Below are 20,457 nucleotides of genomic sequence, written 5' to 3'. Positions count from 1 at the left end.
TAGGTCAGGGGTGTCCAACTCCAGGCCTCGAGGGCTGGTGTCCTGCAGGTTTTAGACGTGTCCTTGATCCAACACTGATATAAATGGTTAAATGACATCCTCAACATGCCTTGAAGTTCTCCATATGATTAAAGTTCAGCCTGATTAATATAAATGTCACTGACAGTGACTAATATATTGGAAAACCAAAATACTTACAACAGCAGAAGTGCTGGTCCCGAGCCTCAAAGACAGTAAGAAGCAAGCAGAGGAGAAAACACAGAACGTTTTTTAGAAGCTGATTTGATCCTTAATGGCTGTGCAATCACTATAACTTACAACACAGAAGGTCAATGTAGACCCCATAAAACCAAATTAGACTAACACATACAGTATTAAAAACACCATCTACTACTGTGTCTGAATGTGTGGTATCGGCACGGTCAGTTTAGGCCTGAAGAGATATGTGTTTGAAAAAAGACCACCTAATTCAAATATAATCATTACATGCTTGTTAAAAGTTAACTTCCAATATATAAAGTTTCTAATAAGCAAAATGATCAGATCTAACATATGGCAGGGATTATATGTAACACCATGTTTCTTATGATTCAACTGTGGAATTTAACTTAATTCTTTAGAAGGACAAGCTATATTACTAATTACAAATCTGGATTATAGCTTTCACAACAAAACTTGTTTTTAAACACATTTTTTAACAAAATAAATACTATTGTTATTATTATTATTTAAAATGTAATAAAACAGAAAAGTCAGTTAAATATAAAAGCAGTTTGCTTATGTTGTTAAAGAAAGGCTAGATTTGACATTGATAGATGCCACAGATGTTCAAAACCTGACACAAAGCATGAAAAAAATAGACTTCTCCGAAAACGTTGGAGCATTTTTGCAAATATCTTATGTCTTATAAGTATATATCAAATGTCTTGATAAATCGAACAAATGTTTGAACTTTACACAGCTACATTTTCGCCTGAAAATATCTTAAAAGTTTATTTTGTGACCCAGAAAAAGTAATATTTAAAGGGTTTTTAGCTGCGCTCCTCCGCCATTGCCGCGCTTACAAGTACGCAGAGGCTCTGACAACCGCGGCCGACAAATGCGATCCTCCTTTTCCCCAGACTACCCTTTCTGGGTCACAAAATAACCTTTGAAGATATTTTCAGATGAGAATGTAGCTGTGCAATGCTCAAATATCTACTTAATTCATCAAAATATCACATATTTGCAAAAGTGCTTCCACGTTTTCGGAGAGTTATCCACCAGCGGGATAGCTGAGCGGGAGGTCAAGGCTTGATAGAGTCCGCGAGCACAACTAACTCGTGGCGTATTGTTTTCAAACCCCCTGCGGTCTTTTGCTACTCATGTTAAACACGATATATATAGCTACTTAGTTATGGCTATGGATTGAAAATACACCCCACCCCTAACGGCTGCACCTCCCGAAGAATTTTGTCTGGGCTCCTATCTCACTTTTTTATTTCAAACAATCAACAGAAAATTTCACAGACATATTTTTATGTAAGGTTTTTAAGGCTGTGGTGTTAATTTTTAAGTAACATGAGCCCAGCGGCAGCAGCACCGCTAGGCTAACACTAACTAGCTAGCAAGATTATAAACCTGGTGCTAAACTAAGAGAAGCCACAAAATCAGTTTGAATAAGAGTAAACATTTACTCACCAAGTCAGTGTATCAGGTAAATATCCACAGCAATGACAACAATAATATCTTGAGCTGACGCTTCTCCAGGTTTACTCACAAAAATTTTATTGGCAAGGTCTGAAACATTTAAGCCTAAACTAGGGGCTGCACTTTCACCACATCAAACAATGTGATAACAGCCCAAAACTTTGCTGATCCTAACTGTATACTGAAGATTAAGGCCTTTTTGTTAAATGTAAGTACCTAAAATCTATAACCAAGCAGTTTGAGTACATCAGGGTTGTATTGAGATACTTTATTAATCCCAGAGAAAACGATGAGGTCACAGTTGCTCCAAGGCAGTAAAAACAAACTATCACACTACATAAAACTGTGAAAAAGTGGTAGGCTTGAACTTATTCACCATTTGTCCTTTAAAAATATTTCTAATTTATTTCATGTTATTTTACAGTTGTTATAATGCTTTAGTTTAGACATTGCTGGTGTAACTTTGCTCTAGATACCATCCTCAGTTTGTTTGTAGTAGCATCATATTACATTTTACATCCATGCATACGCTTTTAAAACAAATACTACTCAACCATCAGGTGATTTGAATTTTCTACTGTTGACAGGTAAATTTCTGGTACATTATGTTTGTTTATTGCTTTGGCTACACACTCCTTTGTTTGTCCCTTTCTTCTAGGCCTAAATCCAAAACAGATGTGTGCGAGGGGCCGACCAAGCACTTCCTCTTTATATAAGGATATGATATCTTCGATTGCATCCCTGGATACAACCAAATGAAGGGTTTTTCCTTTTGTGTAGTATTGTTTATTTTCTTTAAAGTAAGCTTTTGAGTTGTACTGTATGCAGTGTTTTACTTTTCAAACCATTTACCCATATTATTAAGTTTGTCAATTGGATGAATGACCTTTATTCCCATTTCTTTGTTTAGATTGTGTTGTTTGGTCTAACCTATTTCTTAATGGTGGAGACTAATGAGGTTCAGGTAGAATTCTGAATAAAGCAAGTGATATATTGATAGTGATGGCCAAATGAAGCTTTCTGAGGCTTGAGTAGAAAAACAGTTCATTACCCAAAGCTTTTCAACACAGTTATCTCTGGTGACATCTGGTGGCCAAAAATATGAAGAACAGCTTGAATTTGCAAAATAAAATGAACTGCTTCATTATGACTGTCCACTCTACAGAGTGGAGTTCACAATTCTGTCTGATACTGGGCAAACCTTGTGTTATTTTGAACATCTATTTTTATGGGTAAAAAAAAATATGTCTATTTGTTTAACCCTTTAAGACCTACCATAGAACCAAGTCCGCCAGATATTATATTTTTAGATGCTGTGGAGCCATTTTTGGGAGCATTTCAAGTTGCTATACATCAATACAACCATTATAACCCAAATTTTAACAATATATATGCATTAAGTGCATAGTAACAACATAAATTGCACAAAAGTGCAATAAACTACAAAAAATTTGAAAATCGTTTTTGTTTTTTTTAACATATATTTCTAGTTAGAGAAATTTAAGAGGCTTATCCCTCAAAACTGTAAATACAAAAAAGTTGCACAAAATAGTTTCCTACCACAGGAAATTTATTTTGAGTGTCTTCCGAGTTTTATTTTTGAAATACACCAATTTTTATACACTGCAGGAAAAACTATTTCCAGCAGTGCAATTCGAGTTCTAAGTATCCCAGAAATGTTACAGAAAGTCATAAAGTCAAAGATAACTTTTAAAAACCACCAGTATAGGCTTATGAGACCCTGAAATAAAAAAAAAAACTACATTTCCACAAAATGACGTCACTTCCGGTTTCGGGCAGGTAATGGCGGGCATGCGATAGTTTGCGCTGACGTCTATTTCAACGTAGGAAGTGTTACAAACAGCTGATCGGATCGGCAAAGCGTGTTTCTGGAATATTATGTTTTTGTTGCTGCAAGCGCTTTTTATGCAGTTTTTGCAAAGCTATATGTGGAAGGAAACCATGACCTGCAAGCTGATGGCATAAGATGTAAGTCCAAGTCCTCCGGTTTCATATGAAACATATAATTTAACATCCTATTAATGCTAACTAGATGTTAAGAGTTTATATATTAACTCTCATAGAGTATTTTATTTTAACTACGCAAGAGTTATCTTTTAATTATTTCTAAACGGTGTAAATTTTACTGTTCTGAACTTTAAGAACTTTAATAAATAAATATTTATTAAAAAGATGCAATGTTTTTCTGAAAAACCTTTATTTTGAACTGTGTACCACAATTTCAAAACATTTTCTAGAACATGTAACAATATGGAAAAATGCTGTTGCTTTTATTAGAATATTGTTTCTCAAAGAGTCTGATATAGGTGAGCTGGTCAATGCAAATATCAGCATGCTCATCACTCTTTCCTTCAGTACAATATGCATGTCCTCCATTCATCACTTTGTGGAACTTTGACTTACTTTTGCTTTCCCCCATATTCCACTTTCGCAAATATATCCTGTGTGGAGATTCAATAAAATTAAATTGTGCAGTTATTAATAGTTAATGCCAAAATTAATTTAAAACCTCAGTCTTTTTCATGTTTATTTAAACCGTGTGCACAAAACTCTCAAGGGATCTAAATTTTAACCTGTAGGTCCCAGTCAGCACATCTGCTACTGCTGTTTGCTCAGTTTTTGTGGGGGGTAGGTTTCAGGCTTCAAGCAGTGAAGCAGTGATGACTTTATGCTTACGTTTCATGATCTAAACATTGTTTTAGGTGTATTTGAGTTAGCAAGAAAATTACTGAATATTTTTATGCAAGCTTTCTTTTCTTTCTTTTTTTTAACGATACAGGATTTGGCTGCAAACAATACATTTCAGTAAGCAAAATGTTCAGAAATGTCTTCTCTTCAGCCTTGGTCAGAACATGTGATGCTGGGGCTGGAGTCTGTGAATTTACTCTATTACTGTCATAGGCACTGTAGAAGTTCAGAGTTAAGAGGTCAAGAGATAATGGCTCCATCGTAAAACCTCAAGAAGATATAGAAACACACCTTTTTAACACTCAATTTTAACTACTATTACTTTAAACCTCAGAGTTACATTAGAATAGAATAGAATAGAATAGAATAGAATAGAATAGAATAGAATAGAATAGAATCCAACTTTATTGTCGTTGCACATGCACAGGTACAGGGCAACGAAATGCAGTTTGCATCCATCCAGAAGTGCTTAGTGATATAGATATATTACAATATATATTAGCAATAGTATAGATATGTAAGTATATTACAGAAATGGGTCTATTATGGTATGTTATAATGTACACGGTATGAAGTATGTTGTGAATATTCTATAACTAAGTATGTACAGGCTGTAGTGAGTACAAGCTATGTACAGGCTATGAACAGGATATAAATATGAAAAACTATACAGAATATGAAATAAATAACTTTACAGAATCTGAGATATACAGCTATACAGAAATGGGAACTATGCAAGTTGTAAACAGTTGTAGGGTTAAAAATTATCGTATGTACAGAATGATTATTTACACAGAGCTATACAGTAGTGCAGTTAAGATAAGTGAGGGTGTGGATAATTTCCACAGAGGCTATATAAAGTGCTAGTGGTTGTGAGTGGTGGTTCACTCCATAAAAAAAGGATTAAAAGGATGTAACGCTAGTTAGAGTACAATGAACTCTACTTTGTGTGGTTGGTTGCTGCATTCTGGAAATGGAATGAAGGTGAGTGTTATTAACTCTCTTGGGTCCACAGACACACCGCACTTCCAAATCACATGACTGATTTAAGCTGACATAGCATTAAGCTGCAGCCACACTGAGTCTCTATTTCAGCTTGTGTTGAAAATTCAACCTTCAAAGTATACACCAGTTTTTAGATTTTAATGACAGGCCACTAAATCCAGAATTATGATAAAAAAACAAAAAACAAAACACTGTATTGGCAGCCTCGCCTCTGTCAGTGCGCCCCAGGGTGGCTGTGGCTACAATGTAGCTTGCCATCACCAGTATGTGAATGTGGGGAATGGGGATGACAAAGAGTACAGAGGACTGACCCAAGACTTTGTGGACTGGTGCCAGCTGAACTACCTCCAGATTAACACCAGTAAAACCAAGTAGCTGGTGGTAGACTTCCGCAGGCACAAACATCCTCCACTGCAACCACTGAACATCCAAGGTATGGACATTGAGACTGTGGACAGCTACAGGTACCTTGGTGTTCATCTGAACAACAAACTGGACTGGACTCATAATTCAGACACCCTCGACAGGAAAGGGCAGAGCAGGCTGTACCTGCTGTGGAGACTCAGGTCGTTTGGAGTGGAGGGCCTCCTTCTATGACTCTGTGGTGGCCTCAGCTATCTTTTACAGTGTGGTCTGCTGGGGCGGCAGCATCTCAGCCGGGGACAGGCAGAGACTGAACAGGCTGATCTGAAGGGCCAGCTCTGTTCTAGGATGCCCTCTGGACCCAGTGGAGGTCATGAGTGACAGGAGAATGGTGGCTAAGCTGTCATCCCTGTTGAACAACATCTCCCACCCCATGCAGCAGACTGTGACAGCACTGAGCAGCTCCTTCAGTGGCTGCGGCACCCACGGTGTGGGACGGAGAGATTTCACAGGTCTTTCCTCTCCACTGCTGTCAGACTCCACAACAAAGTCTCCAACTGATCAAACACACACATCCACACAATAACACTAAGTGTTATAACACTAAGTGCAATAACACTAAGTGCAATACTCTTTTCTGGCATCATTGTATTTTTACTCCGAACTTTGTTGTTTACAAAATTTGTGCACAAGTTTTCAAAATTTACAATTTATATTTGCATTTCAACTTGTAATTTTTTTCTAAATATGTCTTTGGTTTTTACAGTAAAAAAATGTACTACTCCTTGAATTTTGTGTTTTTTATATGGTTTCATTGTGTTAATACAGTATGTCAATGAAAAAATAAGTGTGAGATTGTACTGAAAAGAATGATACAAAACAAGGCAAAACATCAAAAAATAAAGGTAAAATCAAAGGTGGTCAGAAATGGTCAATTATATTTTGGACCTCAAAGTAACCCTTTAATTTTTGTTATGACAGTGCAGATTTCTGACATTTTGCATAAATGCAAGCAGACCAGTGTGAAACTTAAGTTAGACTTGTGTTTGTAAATGAACTGCCCCATGTTGTCAGGATTTTATACTCATTAAGGTACATATGTATTTATTATTCAGGCTATACAGTATACAAAAGGAAATTCACATGTTTTATGTAACTGAAATTATGTGGGCTACAGAAAATAATATAGTTATAGACTATACCGATATGAAACGTGTATACTCACTGAATTAGAATCATTTTAACCATATGTAATCCTTCAGTTTCACTCTGAGACACCTTTGAGCTTCCATATATCAGTAGGGACTGGGGATTGAACCTTTTACTGTTGTTGAATATAATTATATAATATTCACTATCGTATAACTTACTTCCTAATACCAGTTTAGCTAAATATATCTTTTTCTGGAGTTTTCAGTCAGGTCTCTTATCATGTGAGGTGATAAACCTTCCTGTTTCCACTACAGCTGCTCTTTTTTAGATTGTGGAAGTCACATTCAGGCCTTTTACATGTGAATACCTCTGATTATAACACGGACCTCAAACTTGCATAGAAAGAAAAAACAAAACAAATAAAAAAACTTTAGTGTAAAAGTAGCTTTAATTTCATGGATCTGTAGCGATGTCACCTGATTCACAGCAGTAAGACCAGTTAGTGTATAACCCAGAAAGACTCATTCATTTGATAGATAATAGAAAAATAAGCTCAAATGATCTACACCATACAAGTTTAAGAGAAGAAAAAAAAATGAAATTATCAGGACTGTAGTTGTTAATTTAATGATCTCTAGTTCACTTGAGTTAAGCTAAAGAAACAAACAAATGTGAAATCATGTTGTTAAGTAAGAAATGGAGCTACACAAAACAAAAGAAGGCTGATAAACTAACATGCTTCCATATTTTATTTTATTTTTTACTGTTTTAATGTATGTCTCTTAACTCTAAAGAAATATCCAAAGCGTTAGTAAGGAAAGTGTAAAATTAGGAGAATTTTTAACATTTTGATAAAAATGAGTTGAAGTCTTATTTTAAGAAGTTGTTCAAAATCAAAATAAGAAAAATTGGCTGAACTTAAATATGTATCAGCTGTACATAAACATTTTCCCTTCACTTAAAAATATAGCAGTATTAAGTGGGTATAACTTAAATATCTTATGAGAATGTTTCAAAAGGAACAAGTCTGAGTCCTGAAACATGCGGATATTCCCAGAGCCTGGGTCTTGCTCATAGGGCAAATCTATGCACTCAACCTCAGCTACGTCAAAGAACTGAAAAACACATTTGAGGTGTTTAAAAAGATATTTCTGGAGCTGGAGTGTCTAAAAGCTAGCCCAAAGGTAAAGCCCACAGTAGTACAGAGCTGGACTCAAGTTCAAGAGGAAATGTTTTTTGTATGGACGTATTTTTTCTTTGAAGTTTTTTGAAGTGGGCCTATTTTGAACATTGGTTTTGTATTAAACAATGTTAATATCAAAGTGGAATTGCTATGTGTAATTTATTTTAACTAAAGTAAAGTACAGTTGCTAATAATAAAATTTATGTAACAATGTGCGTGGAAATTTTTTATTTGAATGAAAAAAAGCTTTTCACTGAAATTAGGTTGTTTGACCTTAAAAACAAATGTAAATCATGCTGGTTGTAGCAGAGTAATTGAGATAGTCTAACTACAAAAGTCTCACTGGATTTACTCAGTAGTGGCTGAGTTGGAATTACAAAAGTGCTGTATCACGTCGTTTATCTCCTCTCCCTATTTCCTATCTTTTTGCATACCTACCTACACTGATGCACCATTTAAGCAAATAGCTGCTGATTTGCAAAGCACAAAACAGGAATTAAACCGCAGAAAGCACATAAAGAAGACAACAACAATTAAAGCTGCAAGCAGCGTTATGAGGGCCCTCGCACCCCTGCGCGCCGAGCCACGCCAAACACCTAAAACCAGCACATCCGTAATGTAACATTGATGTAATTCATGCATTTAAGCACCAGCTAACATGAACTGGAAAAATAAAAATAATCTTAATTCTAACCAATATAGAAATTATCTATTAGATTACATTAGTCTTGATACAGCCTCTGTCACCACATCAGATCAATTGCTCTGGGCTCCTTTGATCAGCTCCATCACCTAGTGGGGGTGGGGGGGTAATAGTTTGGTCCCGCCTTCACTGTTGTGATTGGTGTGGGGGTAGGGACAGGCCTAGGGCGTCGGGGGGTTCCCCGGAGGCATCTTCCTTGGGGGGCTCAACCCGGGGTAGCGGTCATGTCCGGTTAGAGGCTCTGTTGGTTCTCAGGTGACTGTTTCCTCGTGGCTGCGTGCAGCGGGGCTAGGGGAGGGTCTGTGCTGACGGACGTGGGTTACTGACCTGGTAGCCTGGCTGCCCCTGGGTGGGTCTGGGATGGGCGTGAGGTTCTGGGGGCGCTCCGTCTCTGGGCTTGGGCCCTGGCCGGGCCTCGGGGGCTTGGGTCCTGGTTGGTGTGTTGCCGGGGTTGTGGGCGGGCGGGTGCATGGGGGCCCAGCCCTGGAGCAGGGTGCCGCCGGTGCGTTGAGCCACCTGGGGGGCTCTTCAACTGGTGGGGGAGGTTGTCACATCTTGCAGGAGCTTTCCTCTCTTCAGGAACTCTCTCTCCAGGAGGGGGAGATACAGGAGAGGTGGAGGAAGATCTCAGCCTGGGCGTCTATTGTCTTATGTAGTCTGGAAGATGAGTGGATGGTGGGGTGGGTGCAGTTTTCTCTGTGGTGGGGTTGGGTGGACTGTCCCGGGCTCTGTGGGGCCAGGAGGCGCTGCTGCACTGGTGGTTGCGTTGGTGGTTCTTTGTGTCCGGGGATGGGCGTCCAGGTACACACCGGCTCACTCCTTGGCGGCTGCTTATCGGGGCCTGGAGCCTGGGGCTTGCTCGGGCCACTTCGGAGGTGTGGTGCCCCCGGCCTCTCGGCCTGGGGCTCGGTCACTCAGGCACAGCTGGCTGCCGGCGGAGCTCACGGGCGCGTCACTGCAACCCCCTCTGGCTTCTGCTCCGCGGCTGCTGAGTGAGCCCTCATCTGGGACTCTCCTCAGCTCTTTCCGGGACAGTGGCGCGGCTGCCCCTCTGTTGGTCTTCCTTGGTCTCTCTTGTGTTCTGGGGGCCTCTGGATGTCTGGAGTTTTGATCTCCTCCATACCTGCTTCATGCCCTGGAGGACGGGGCTGTGGCCCCCCCACACCCTCTAGCAGATCATTACATGAAGGAACCTTTTAAAAAAACAAGCGCGTCCATGCTCACAGGTGTACACACGGGTGATCACACCCACAAACTACACCCTTTTTGGCTCCTACCTCAAAGCACACTGTGTTCTGTTGATCTTATGTGCTGCACAATAATGTTTAACATTTAGTATTTACTGTCATATTCCCATATATCATTGTGATGTTGTTTATTCTATTACTCTTGTTTGCTTCTGCTTGTTTTCTTTTTTCTTTCTCAGCAGGTGATCCAGGTGATCGATAGATGCATTTTTTTTCTCTCTTTTTTTTTCTGCCCGTTCTGTTGGTTTTTGTTTTTTGCCCTTCTCCCCCGTCCCTCTTCTCAGCTGTTTCTCTTTCCCTCTTTCTTTCTCTCCTTCTTTCCCCCAGTCAAGTCTGTCCCGTATTCAGCAAGTGAAAATAAAATAAACAATAAAAGGTGAATCAACTGGACCATTATAGCAAGGCTGGGATGGTGGTAAATTTGGTAAAGTATGACAGAATGAGAGGCAATAAGATTTTCATGGCGAGTCATCGAAATTCGCCATGGCGCCACGGCCTCACCATATTGTGAAAACTCAAAAGCTCCGCAATTTAACATGGCCCAGGTGTGTAGTTGAAACTGACCAAATATGAAGCTTATACGACCAATTTCCAAGGAGGAGTTCGAAAAAGTTCGAGGCATGGAAATGGCAAAATTAGAGCCAAAATGTCATATTCACGTCCCAATGGCGGACTTCCTGTTGGGTTTAGGACATGGCCATAACAGACATTTTTGTGTGTCTCCTAACGTTAGATATGTGTACCAACTTTCATACATGTAGGTCATACCCACAATGGGTATGACCTAATAATAATAATAATAATAATAATAATAATAATAATAATAATAATAATAAGAAGAAGAAGAAGAAGAAGAAGAAGAAGAAGAAGAAGAAGAAGAAGAAGAAGAAGAAGAAATGGAGCAGATACAATAGGGCCTTCGCACTTTTAGTGCTCGGGCCCTAACAAGAAAAGGAGCAGATACAATACAATTTATGTTAAGCTGTCGTTACTTTTGTACAAGGTGAAGTGTTTGCTATGTGCCAGGGAGCTGGGATATACAGTGGGGCAAAAAAGTATTTAGTCAGCCACCGATTGTGCAAGTTCCCCCACTTAAAATGATGACAGAGGTCAGTAATTTGCACCAGAGGTACACTTCAACTGTGAGAGACAGAATGTGAAAAAAAAAATCCATGAATTCTCATGGTAGGATTTGTAAAGAATTTATTCGTAAATTAGGGTGGAAAATAAGTATTTGGTCACCTCAAACAAGGAAAATCTCTGGCTCTCACAGACCTGTAACGTCTTCTGTAAGAAGCTTTTCTGTCCCCCACTCGTTACCTGTATGAATGGCACCTGTTTGAACTCATCATCTGTGTAAAAGACACCTGTCCACAGCCTCAAACAGTCAGACTCCAAACTCCGCCATGGCCAAGACCAAAGAGCTTTCGAAGGACACCAGGAAAAGTATTGTAGACCTGCACCAGACTGGGAATCTACAATAGGCAAGCAGCTTGGTGTGAAAAAATCAACTGTGGGAGCAATCATCAGAAAATGGAAGACATACAAGACCACTGATAATCTCCCTCGATCTGGGGCTCCACGCAAGATCTCATCCCGTGGGGTCAAAATGATCATGAGAACGGTGAGCAAAGATCCCAGAACCACACGGGGGGACCTGGTGAATGACCTGCAGAGAGCTGGGACCAAAGTAACAAAGGTCACCATCAGTAACACACTACAACGGCAGGGAATCAAATCCCACAGTGCCAGACGTGTTCCGCTGCTGAAGCCAGTGCATGTCCAGGCCCGTCTGAAGTTTGCCAGAGAGCACATGGATGATACAGCAGAGGATTGGGAGAATGTCATGTGGTCAGATGAAACCAAAGTAGAACTTTTTGGTATAAACTCAACTCGTCGTGTTTGGAGGACAAAGAATACTGAGTTGCATCCCAAGAACACCATACCTACTGTGAAGCATGGGGGTGGAAACATCATGCTATGGGGCTGTTTTTCTGCCAAGGGGACAGGACGACTGATCCGTGTTAAGGACAGAATGAATGGGGCCATGTATCGTGAGATTTTGAGCCAAAACCTCCTTCCATCAGTGAGAACTTTGAAGATGAAACGAGGCTGGGTCTTCCAACATGACAATGATCCAAAACACACCGCCCGGGCAACAAAGGAGTGGCTCCGTCAGAAGCATTTGAAAGTCCTGGAGTGGCCTAGCCAGTCTCCAGACCTCAACCCCATAGAAAATCTGTGGCGGGAGTTGAGAGTCCGTGTTGCTCGGCGACAGCCCCAAAACATCACTGCTCTCGAGAAGATCTGCATGGAGGAATGGGCCAAAATACCAGCTACTGTGTGTGCAAACCTGGTAAAGACCTATAGTAAACGTTTGACCTCTGTTATTGCCAACAAAGGTTATGTTACAAAGTATTGAGTTGTATTTTTGTTATTGACCAAATACTTATTTTCCACCCTGATTTACGAATAAATTCTTTACAAATCCTACCATGTGAATTCATGGGGTTTTTTTTTCACATTCTGTCTCTCACAGTTGAAGTGTACCTCTGGTGCAAATTACTGACCTCTGTCATCATTTTAAGTGGGGGAACTTGCACAATCGGTGGCTGACTAAATACTTTTTTGCCCCACTGTAACAACAACACCTCATCTGTGCTTAGGCACTACAGAGCTTTGCATGAGAAAACGGGGAACACCGATTGTGGAGCAAGACATTATCCTAAACTGGACTAACAAAGGACCATGAGTACAACATGAAACGTACATTACATAGCGTTAGGCTGAAGTTCATTGATCATTTTAATCATAAACTTGTTGTTGAAATATTTTTATTGAACATTTTTATTTCATCTGCTGATGAAAATGTGTTGATTTATTGGTCTGTTATGAAGCTATTGCTATTTCTAATGTGTTTTATCACTTTCTGATGTTTTATTAATTAAACAATACATGTATTAATTGTTGTGTTATCCGGTGGCGCCAGTGTCCGGCAGCCTCGCCTCTGTCAGTGCGCCCCAGGGTGGCTGTGGCTACAATGTAGCTTGCCATCACCAGTGTGTGAATGTGTGTGTGAATGGGTGGATGACTGGATATGTAAAGCGCTTTGGGGTCCTTAGGGACTAGTAAAAGCGCTATATAAATACAGGCCATTTACCATTTATAGTATTTATATATATTTATTTATAGTATAGCAAATATATTTAATTATTACTGTTTAAAACACTAATATGTGACATGTATTAGTAGTGATGTTGTGCTGAGGGTTAAAATGCCTTTTTGTCTTTTGGTAACTACAAAATGACATTAATAATTAACCATTAATATATGTCTATGCTGTGCTCGTGTTTATTTTACCCTACTCAAATTCAATTTATGATACATTTTTATTTTGAAAGATTTAAAATGGTTCTTTAAAGAACCGTTTTTAAAAAGGTTCTTTGGAAAACCATTAAAGGTTCCCCAAAGAACCATTTCTTGATGGTTCTTTGCGGCACCTTTAAAGGTTCTTCAATGAACCACTGAAAGAAAAGGTTCTTCAAAGAACCATTGGTGAAAGGTTCTTTGTGGCACCAAAAAAGGTTCTTCTATGGCATCAGTCTAAAGAACCACTTTTGGTTCCAGTTGGCACCTTTATTTTTCTGAGTGTACCCTAAATTACTAATATATCGATATTTTAATGTGAGAATCGATTCTCAAACATAAATGATTGGTATGGGAGGAATCGATATTTCATGATCGATCCGCACATCACTAGTCCCTGGCTCTTTCTCTGTCTCTCCCTCCTGCTCTGTTCCTGTGCTACTCAGGCTACGTCCACACGTACCCGGGTATTTTTAAAAACTCTGTTTTTGCGTTTACATGTGGATGAGGTCAACAGAGAAAACGCAGCGTTAAAGGTGTGCTCATTTTTTGACGTCACACTGTGCGCCACGTTATTGTTTCGGTGAAATGAATTTCTACAATGGCGGACGTAGACAAAATACTGTTACTGTTAATTTTACTCTCTGCAGTGTTTAAATGCTTAAATATACACACACAGTTACTGTCCCTCCACACATACGACTCAGTTCTGCTTCTATGCGCCATCTTTGTTTACTCCCACCCAGACTTATTGACTTTAGAATTTAGAATATTCTTTATTGTCATTGTCACAAGTACAATTAAATTGAAAGATGTCTCCGGTCAGTGCAACATCACGAAAGATAAATACTTAAAAACTATAATAGATATGATATAAAAGATAGAAATACATATAAAATACAGTATTCTCATACAGTAAATACACCCAAGCAATCCAGCCTAAGGCCCCATACAGACACTCAACATACGACCTAGTTGATATATCACTCAAACAATCAATCACTCAGTCAATTTGTTAGCGCATCCAACAAAACGTGTCTGAAAGCATTCCAACATCAAGGGCACAAATGACAACAGGGGCAATGAAAGTCATCTACTTTTAGTAGCATTGAGACATGATATTGCAATTGGGTAGAAACTGTGTTTGAGTCTGTTAGTCCTTGTGTATGTTGTTCTATACCGTTTACCTGAAGGCAGCAGTTCGAACATGGAGTGTCCAGGGTGTGAGGTGTCCTTTATGATGTTATGGGCTCTTTTGAGGCAGCGGGAACTGTGTAGGTCTTTCAGTTTGAGGAGAGGGCAGCCGATTGTCCTTTGGGCAGCGTTGATTACTCCCTGGAGTGCTTTCCTCTGAGCCACTGTGCAGCTAGCGTACCATACGCCTATGCAGTACGTTAGTATGCTTTCGATGGAGACTTCTGATTGGCCAACATTTCTACACGGATAGGAATATAGCACCACCTGCTGCTGTGGCATGTTCCTAGCAGCGTTTTCCTTCGTTTTTGGCTTTTATGTGTGGACGGGATTTTTTTTATTAATGAAAACGGAAAATCTTCGTTTTCAAAAATACCCGTGTACGTGTGGACGTAGCCTCAGTGTAACTACCGCCTCTCCCCCCTCTTCCCAGCGTAAAGCACAAGGCTCACATGCTGAGTGAAGCGGGAAAAAAGTGTGAGAGAGAGGGTGAGAGAAAGAAAAGAAAAAAACCACGGCTCGCGTCGTTCACGTCAAAGATCTGGCTCTAATAGCCATTTCGTTTGCGACCGACCCATCACTAATAGCAACATTATACAACTGTAATAAGTTACGTGTGTGATATTTATATTTGTGCTTTCCTCAGGAGAACAATCTGAAATAGATGAAGACCTGGTCAGCATGGTGATTGAGGACTCCCAGCCATTTAGCACTGTGGAGGAAAGGAGGTGAAGTGTTTGCTATGTGCCAGGGAGCTGGGATATAACAACACCTCATCCATGCTTAGGCACTACAGAGCTTTGCATGAGAATAAGGGGAGCACCGATTGTGGAGCAAGACCAGGTGAGCCATCAAATGCCATGATAATATAGCATGCAGTAATGTTACTAAATGATATAACAATATTATACAGCTGTTATAAGTTACATGTGTGATATTTATATTTGTGCTTTGTCTTTATTGTGTTTCCTCAAGAGAACAATCTCCAATAGATGGAGACCTGGTTAGCATGGTGATTGAGGACTCCCAGCCATTTAGCATTGTGGAGGACAAATGATTCAAAAGATTTGTTAAATCATTAAATCCTAGCTATTTTTTCCCCACTAAAAAGGTCATAAAAGAAGTGAAAATGTAGTTTTTACATAATTTAAATTGAACAGGCAGGACTGTGTAGCTGTTCATACCTCAACGTTACAAAAGCACAACCACTGTCCACACCCCAACCACACCTCACCTCACAGTAAATGATCATTTCCATTTTAAGCATTTCCAAATAATCATTTTCCATACTGCCAGTATAAATATACACAGTATACTGCCATCACTACAATATACATGTTTTACACACTCCTTTTGTTGTTGACATTTACAGGCTGTGTGCAAAAGGCCACACTCTTCAAATTCATGCCAACTAATATTTTTACGTCCAGTAGGTGTCCTACTAGAGCAAATGAAGCTTCAAGAAGCTTTGCGCTGGGATGAACCAATTGGATGAAAAGCTTCAGTGCTTCATGAAGTTTCATCTGCCCATCACTATCAATAACCTTTTAAATATAATTTGAAAGAAGCTGAAAGATACAATACCAAAAGTAGACCTGGAGTGTGTGGTACATTTTCCAACATATATGGGAGGAAAAGGTAAAAGGCAAAAACGCGGCTGTGTGCACGCAGGAGAAGGACCCAAACGCAAAATTCACCACACAGGAATTAAACTCAAAAAGCTGCTTTATTGCAGAACGGCACAAAAAATATAACAAAACTAAACTGAGACAAGGATAACTATCACACAGGGAAACACAGCCATGAGAGAGACTATGATACTGACAAAGAGAAACACAGGGGTTAAATATATTGGGGGATAACGAGGTAATGAGACAGAGAAGGAGAGCACAGCTGGGAGTAATCAGGCTGGACGAGACAAGAGAAGCAAAACTAGAAACACTGACATGAGACACGGACCTTCAAAGTAAAACAGGAAACACACTGAACTCTAGACATGTAAACTTAACAGCAACTGGGGAGACAGAACATAGGGACCTGAAACATGGTACAGAAAGGCACAGTAGACACAACATGGAACACAGGGAAGCCATATTACAAAACCTAAGAAATAAACCTATGATAACCATAACTGAAAACCTAGGGAAATAACAAACACAGTACAACAAAGGACTCAAAACATAAACCATAATATAAAAAACACAAGAACAGAAAGACCCAGAACCGTGACAGCAAAAACTATTATCATAACAATAACTCTGAATATGCTAGAGTTTGCTCCCAGCCACTAAAGTTCAATTGAAGTTAACTTTACAGATACGAGAACAGCCAGAATCATTGCAGCTGATATCCTGATCAAATTTGAAATCAGGTAAGGTTTGGGGCTCTCATGGACCTATTTATGGCTGATATTTTTATAGTTATCAACCATCAAAGCAAAAGCAGAAGGACAGTGTCAAAGCTTTTAAAAGAGACACTGCAGAACAAAAACAAGAGACTAGAGCCTATCAGGAAAACTAGTGAGTGGACCTCTGATTCAAGAATTTCTACCAAACTACAACTGCAGCTGAACAAATGAGCTGTTGGTGGAACTTTACACTCTGAAATATTTAAAGGTTTAAAGGATGAGACAGCTCAGCACAGCATGTTATTAACTTCACACATGAAGTTGTTCAGTCCAGTCAGTCTTCAGTTTTGCAGCCACCGTCCACATCCTGCTTCTTCAACTGGTCGTCACGGTAACTCTGGACTTTCCTCCAACGAATCGTGAAGTCTGTCAGTCCTTCTGACAGCATGAGGCCTGACAGCTGGACAAAATGTGCAGATGATGACAAACATGAAGCATAGTTTGAACTTGTGTCAAGTTTGTGTTGGTGACTGAACTGCTGACCTGCTGTGAAACCTGCTGCTGGATCTCTGTGCTGTGCATGTCTGCCTCTGACTGAAGCTTCATTTTCACCACTGTTTGCTTTGTCACTGCTAAAAATGAACCACATATAACAACACAAACATTAGTGTTTTACATGATGACAGGATCTTACAGTGTTTGCATTCTGGACCTCACCTGTGAAACAGAAAAAACTGAATCTGGTGGTGCAGAGGCCATCTTCCCATGTCCCGGTCTTTAAATAAAATGCTCCACAGTACTCAGTGTGATAATAGTTTCTAGGCTCAAAAGGCGCCCAGTTAGTGAATGTGGAGGTGGTGTTGTCAGACCAGAAGGCCCAGGGATCCCTGTAGAGACCAATCCACACATACTGAACCCCTGATCCATTCAAAGTGAGCGTGATGTTGGATTTCTCCTCTTTGCTTCTTATACTGGTCAGGTCTGTGTGGTATGTCCTGCAGTACGACTGAGCTGCTGACCAGGAGCGTCTCTCCATCACTAAGATGTAACTTGTGTTTTTGGCTGCGAAAAAGGATGAATTGAAACACACATTCTGAATCTCATAAAATTGTAGGGATATCAAGGGCAACAAATCTTTTTCCTACCATTGTAACACAGGAAAGGGTAAGAATCTCCACAGGGTCTATCATCCATCTGTGTTTGTCCCTGAAGAGCCACACAGTATTGATTTGCATTTACACAGTTTGGTTGGCCGTTAGCCCAGATCAAAAATTCATGTGTGCTGCCAACATAAAAAAGTTTTCCCTCCGTGGACCACTTCCAGCTGTAAGGATCATCATAGAGCCCTATCCAAGCCCAAGTATTGGTCTTTGGTGAAATTGAAACAAGCAGTTGGTTGATGTCGCTGTTGTAAATGGTGACCAAGTCAGTGAAGTGTTCTCTGCAGTAACTCTGAGCTTCAGTCCAGGTCATCGGCTGGTTCACAAAGTGGTATTCTCTGGAGTGGGGAGGAAGAGTGGAAAGTCCTCCTGAGAAAAATAAAACAAAGGTTTTTTATAGTGGAAACTGGGCGAATCACTGAAAAAGACAAATTTACAAAAATAAAAATTACAACCATTTAAATAGTCATATTATATGGAGACTAACTAGAGGTGGGAAGTTACAAAGTAACTTACAAACATAAAAGATAGTTCTGTGCTGTGTTTATCACCAGGGCTTACGCCACACAAGCAGATGAAAGAGGTAAAAACATGTAGTTTATATTGGGGATAGATGATGAATGGGAGGGAGAGCCTTCAGCTTTCAGGCCCCTCTTCTGTGGAACCAGCTTTCAGTTTGGATTCAGGAGACAGACACTATCTCTACTTTCAAGATTAGGTTTCAACCTTTACTTTCCTTGAAAGATGGCCGCCTCTCCCTGATCCTGGTTCTGTTGGAGTTAAAAAATTTAGTTTTCCAACCCCTACTGTTGCCAAATTGCTTGCTCATTCATAGAGAGTCATATGATTGTTGGGTTCTTGTCACAAATTTGTTACAATGTATTATTGTAGGGTCTACCCTACAATATAAAGCTACAATGTTTCAGTAAAGAGTGACTTGTACTTCTGGCCCGTTAAGCAACGGTTTAACACATTTCACTGCAAACTATAAAAGGAATCTGGATTTAAATAGAACATTGTGTTGAATTAAGTGTAGGAAGCACTAGTATACAGTGTCTATGGAACAAATCTCCTTCAACGTTCACAATGACCAAAGTGAGGACTACAGGCATTTCTCTCAGTCAGCTGATTGTGTTTAGGGAAAAAAGCAGCTAAATACACTGAGACTGCTCCACGTTGCTAGTGAGTTAACTTTGGATGTCTGTAGGTTTTGTCAAACTTGGAGTGAACAAAAGCAGCAAAACAGTAAAAGATGCAGACAGTGAAATTCTGATTTATTTCATGAATACAATGAAACATTTTACAGTCAACAGAAGAAAGTAGCATATATGATAAATGGATACTACAACATAACACGGACAGTGAGAAGTAAAACTCATCGTCTTACCAGATGCTATATTCTTTAAACCTAAAATAAACCACTGAAATTAGAGTTTAGTGTTGTGAGTCATCTATTAAAAACATTAGGTTCTTGTTTCACAATGTGCATGAACTCAAAAGTTTCATATTTATAAACTATCGAAAAGAATACTGTCACGATCCTGGGTCTTTTGACCCAGCGTTTTGAGTTTTAGTTTATGTTTAAACCCTTCAGGTTTTCTAAGTTCATTTTTTATTATGCCTAGGTTGTTATAGTTCTTTGTTATTAGATTCCCCTTGTGTCTTCCACCCATGTTAAGTGTCCCTTGCACTTCATGTGTTTCATGTCTGTGTCTTACGTTGTAGTTCAGGTTGTCATGTCTGCGTCTTATGTTTCCTGTTTTATTTTGAAGAGGTCTGGTGTTCCTGTGTTCATCGTGTTTAGTTTTACTCTTCCACTGTGACGTCGTTATGTTCATGTGTGTCAGCTGTCCCCCATGTGTTCCCACTTCTCTCATTAGCCTCCTGTGTGTATTTAGTCTGTGCGTTCTCATTCAGTCTTTGTTGGATCGTCTGTGTTGTTCCCGTGCCAAGTCCTGCGTTCAGGTTTTCATATATATATATATATATATATATATATATATATATATATATATATATATATATATGCATGCCCATCATCATTGCCATGTTTAGTAGTGATGGCCAAATGAAGCTTTCTGAAGCTTGTATTGAAAAATAGTTCACTACTCGAAGCTTTTCAACACAGTCCTCTCTGGTGACATCTGGTGGCCAAAAATATGAAGAGCAACTTGAATCCACAAAATAAAACCGCTTCATTATGATTGCCCACTCTACAGAGTGGAATTCTGTCTGATATTGGGCCTCCGTTGTGTTGCTTTGAACGTGTATTCTTTGGTGGTTAAAAAAATGTGGTTTATTTGTTTAATAAATAATTTTGACCAGTAAACTCTCCTTGT

The 20,457-nt window shown here is 39.6% G+C and overlaps 1 protein-coding gene across 1 annotated transcript; it reads right to left on the bottom strand.

The window, feature by feature from the left end:
- Positions 1 to 17,292: 17,292 nt before the first annotated feature.
- On the bottom strand, positions 17,293 to 18,431 carry LOC146673094 (C-type mannose receptor 2-like). Its single transcript, XM_085400927.1, has 4 exons — positions 18,104 to 18,431; positions 17,676 to 18,020; positions 17,502 to 17,590; positions 17,293 to 17,418 (listed from the first exon to the last, which is right to left on the bottom strand). Exons 1-4 carry the CDS (start codon positions 18,429 to 18,431, stop codon positions 17,293 to 17,295), a joined length of 888 nt encoding a protein of 295 aa, XP_085257053.1.
- Positions 18,432 to 20,457: the final 2,026 nt, after the last annotated feature.

The sequence above is a fragment of the Rhamphochromis longiceps genome, linkage group LG3 (assembly GCF_057381845.1).
Source record: "Rhamphochromis longiceps isolate RC_006_pf linkage group LG3, R_longiceps_female_GT1.1, whole genome shotgun sequence".
NCBI lineage: Eukaryota > Metazoa > Chordata > Actinopteri > Cichliformes > Cichlidae > Rhamphochromis > Rhamphochromis longiceps.
The sequence above is the reverse complement of the archived record's forward strand: the minus strand, read 5'-3'. Positions and strand labels throughout refer to the sequence as shown.

What these genes read in the sequence shown, in the direction of transcription:
- LOC146673094 (XM_085400927.1), bottom strand. Translation starts at nt 18,431, where the DNA reads ATGACCTGGACTGAAGCTCAGAGTTACTGCAGAGAACACTTCACTGAC. An exon ending in CCCTTTCCTGTGTTACAATG is followed by an intron (nt 18,021 to 18,103) that starts GTAGGAAAAAGA and finishes CCTTTTTCGCAG; the next exon opens with CCAAAAACACAAGTTACATC. An exon ending in CAGTTTTTTCTGTTTCACAG is followed by an intron (nt 17,591 to 17,675) that starts GTGAGGTCCAGA and finishes GTTCATTTTTAG; the next exon opens with CAGTGACAAAGCAAACAGTG.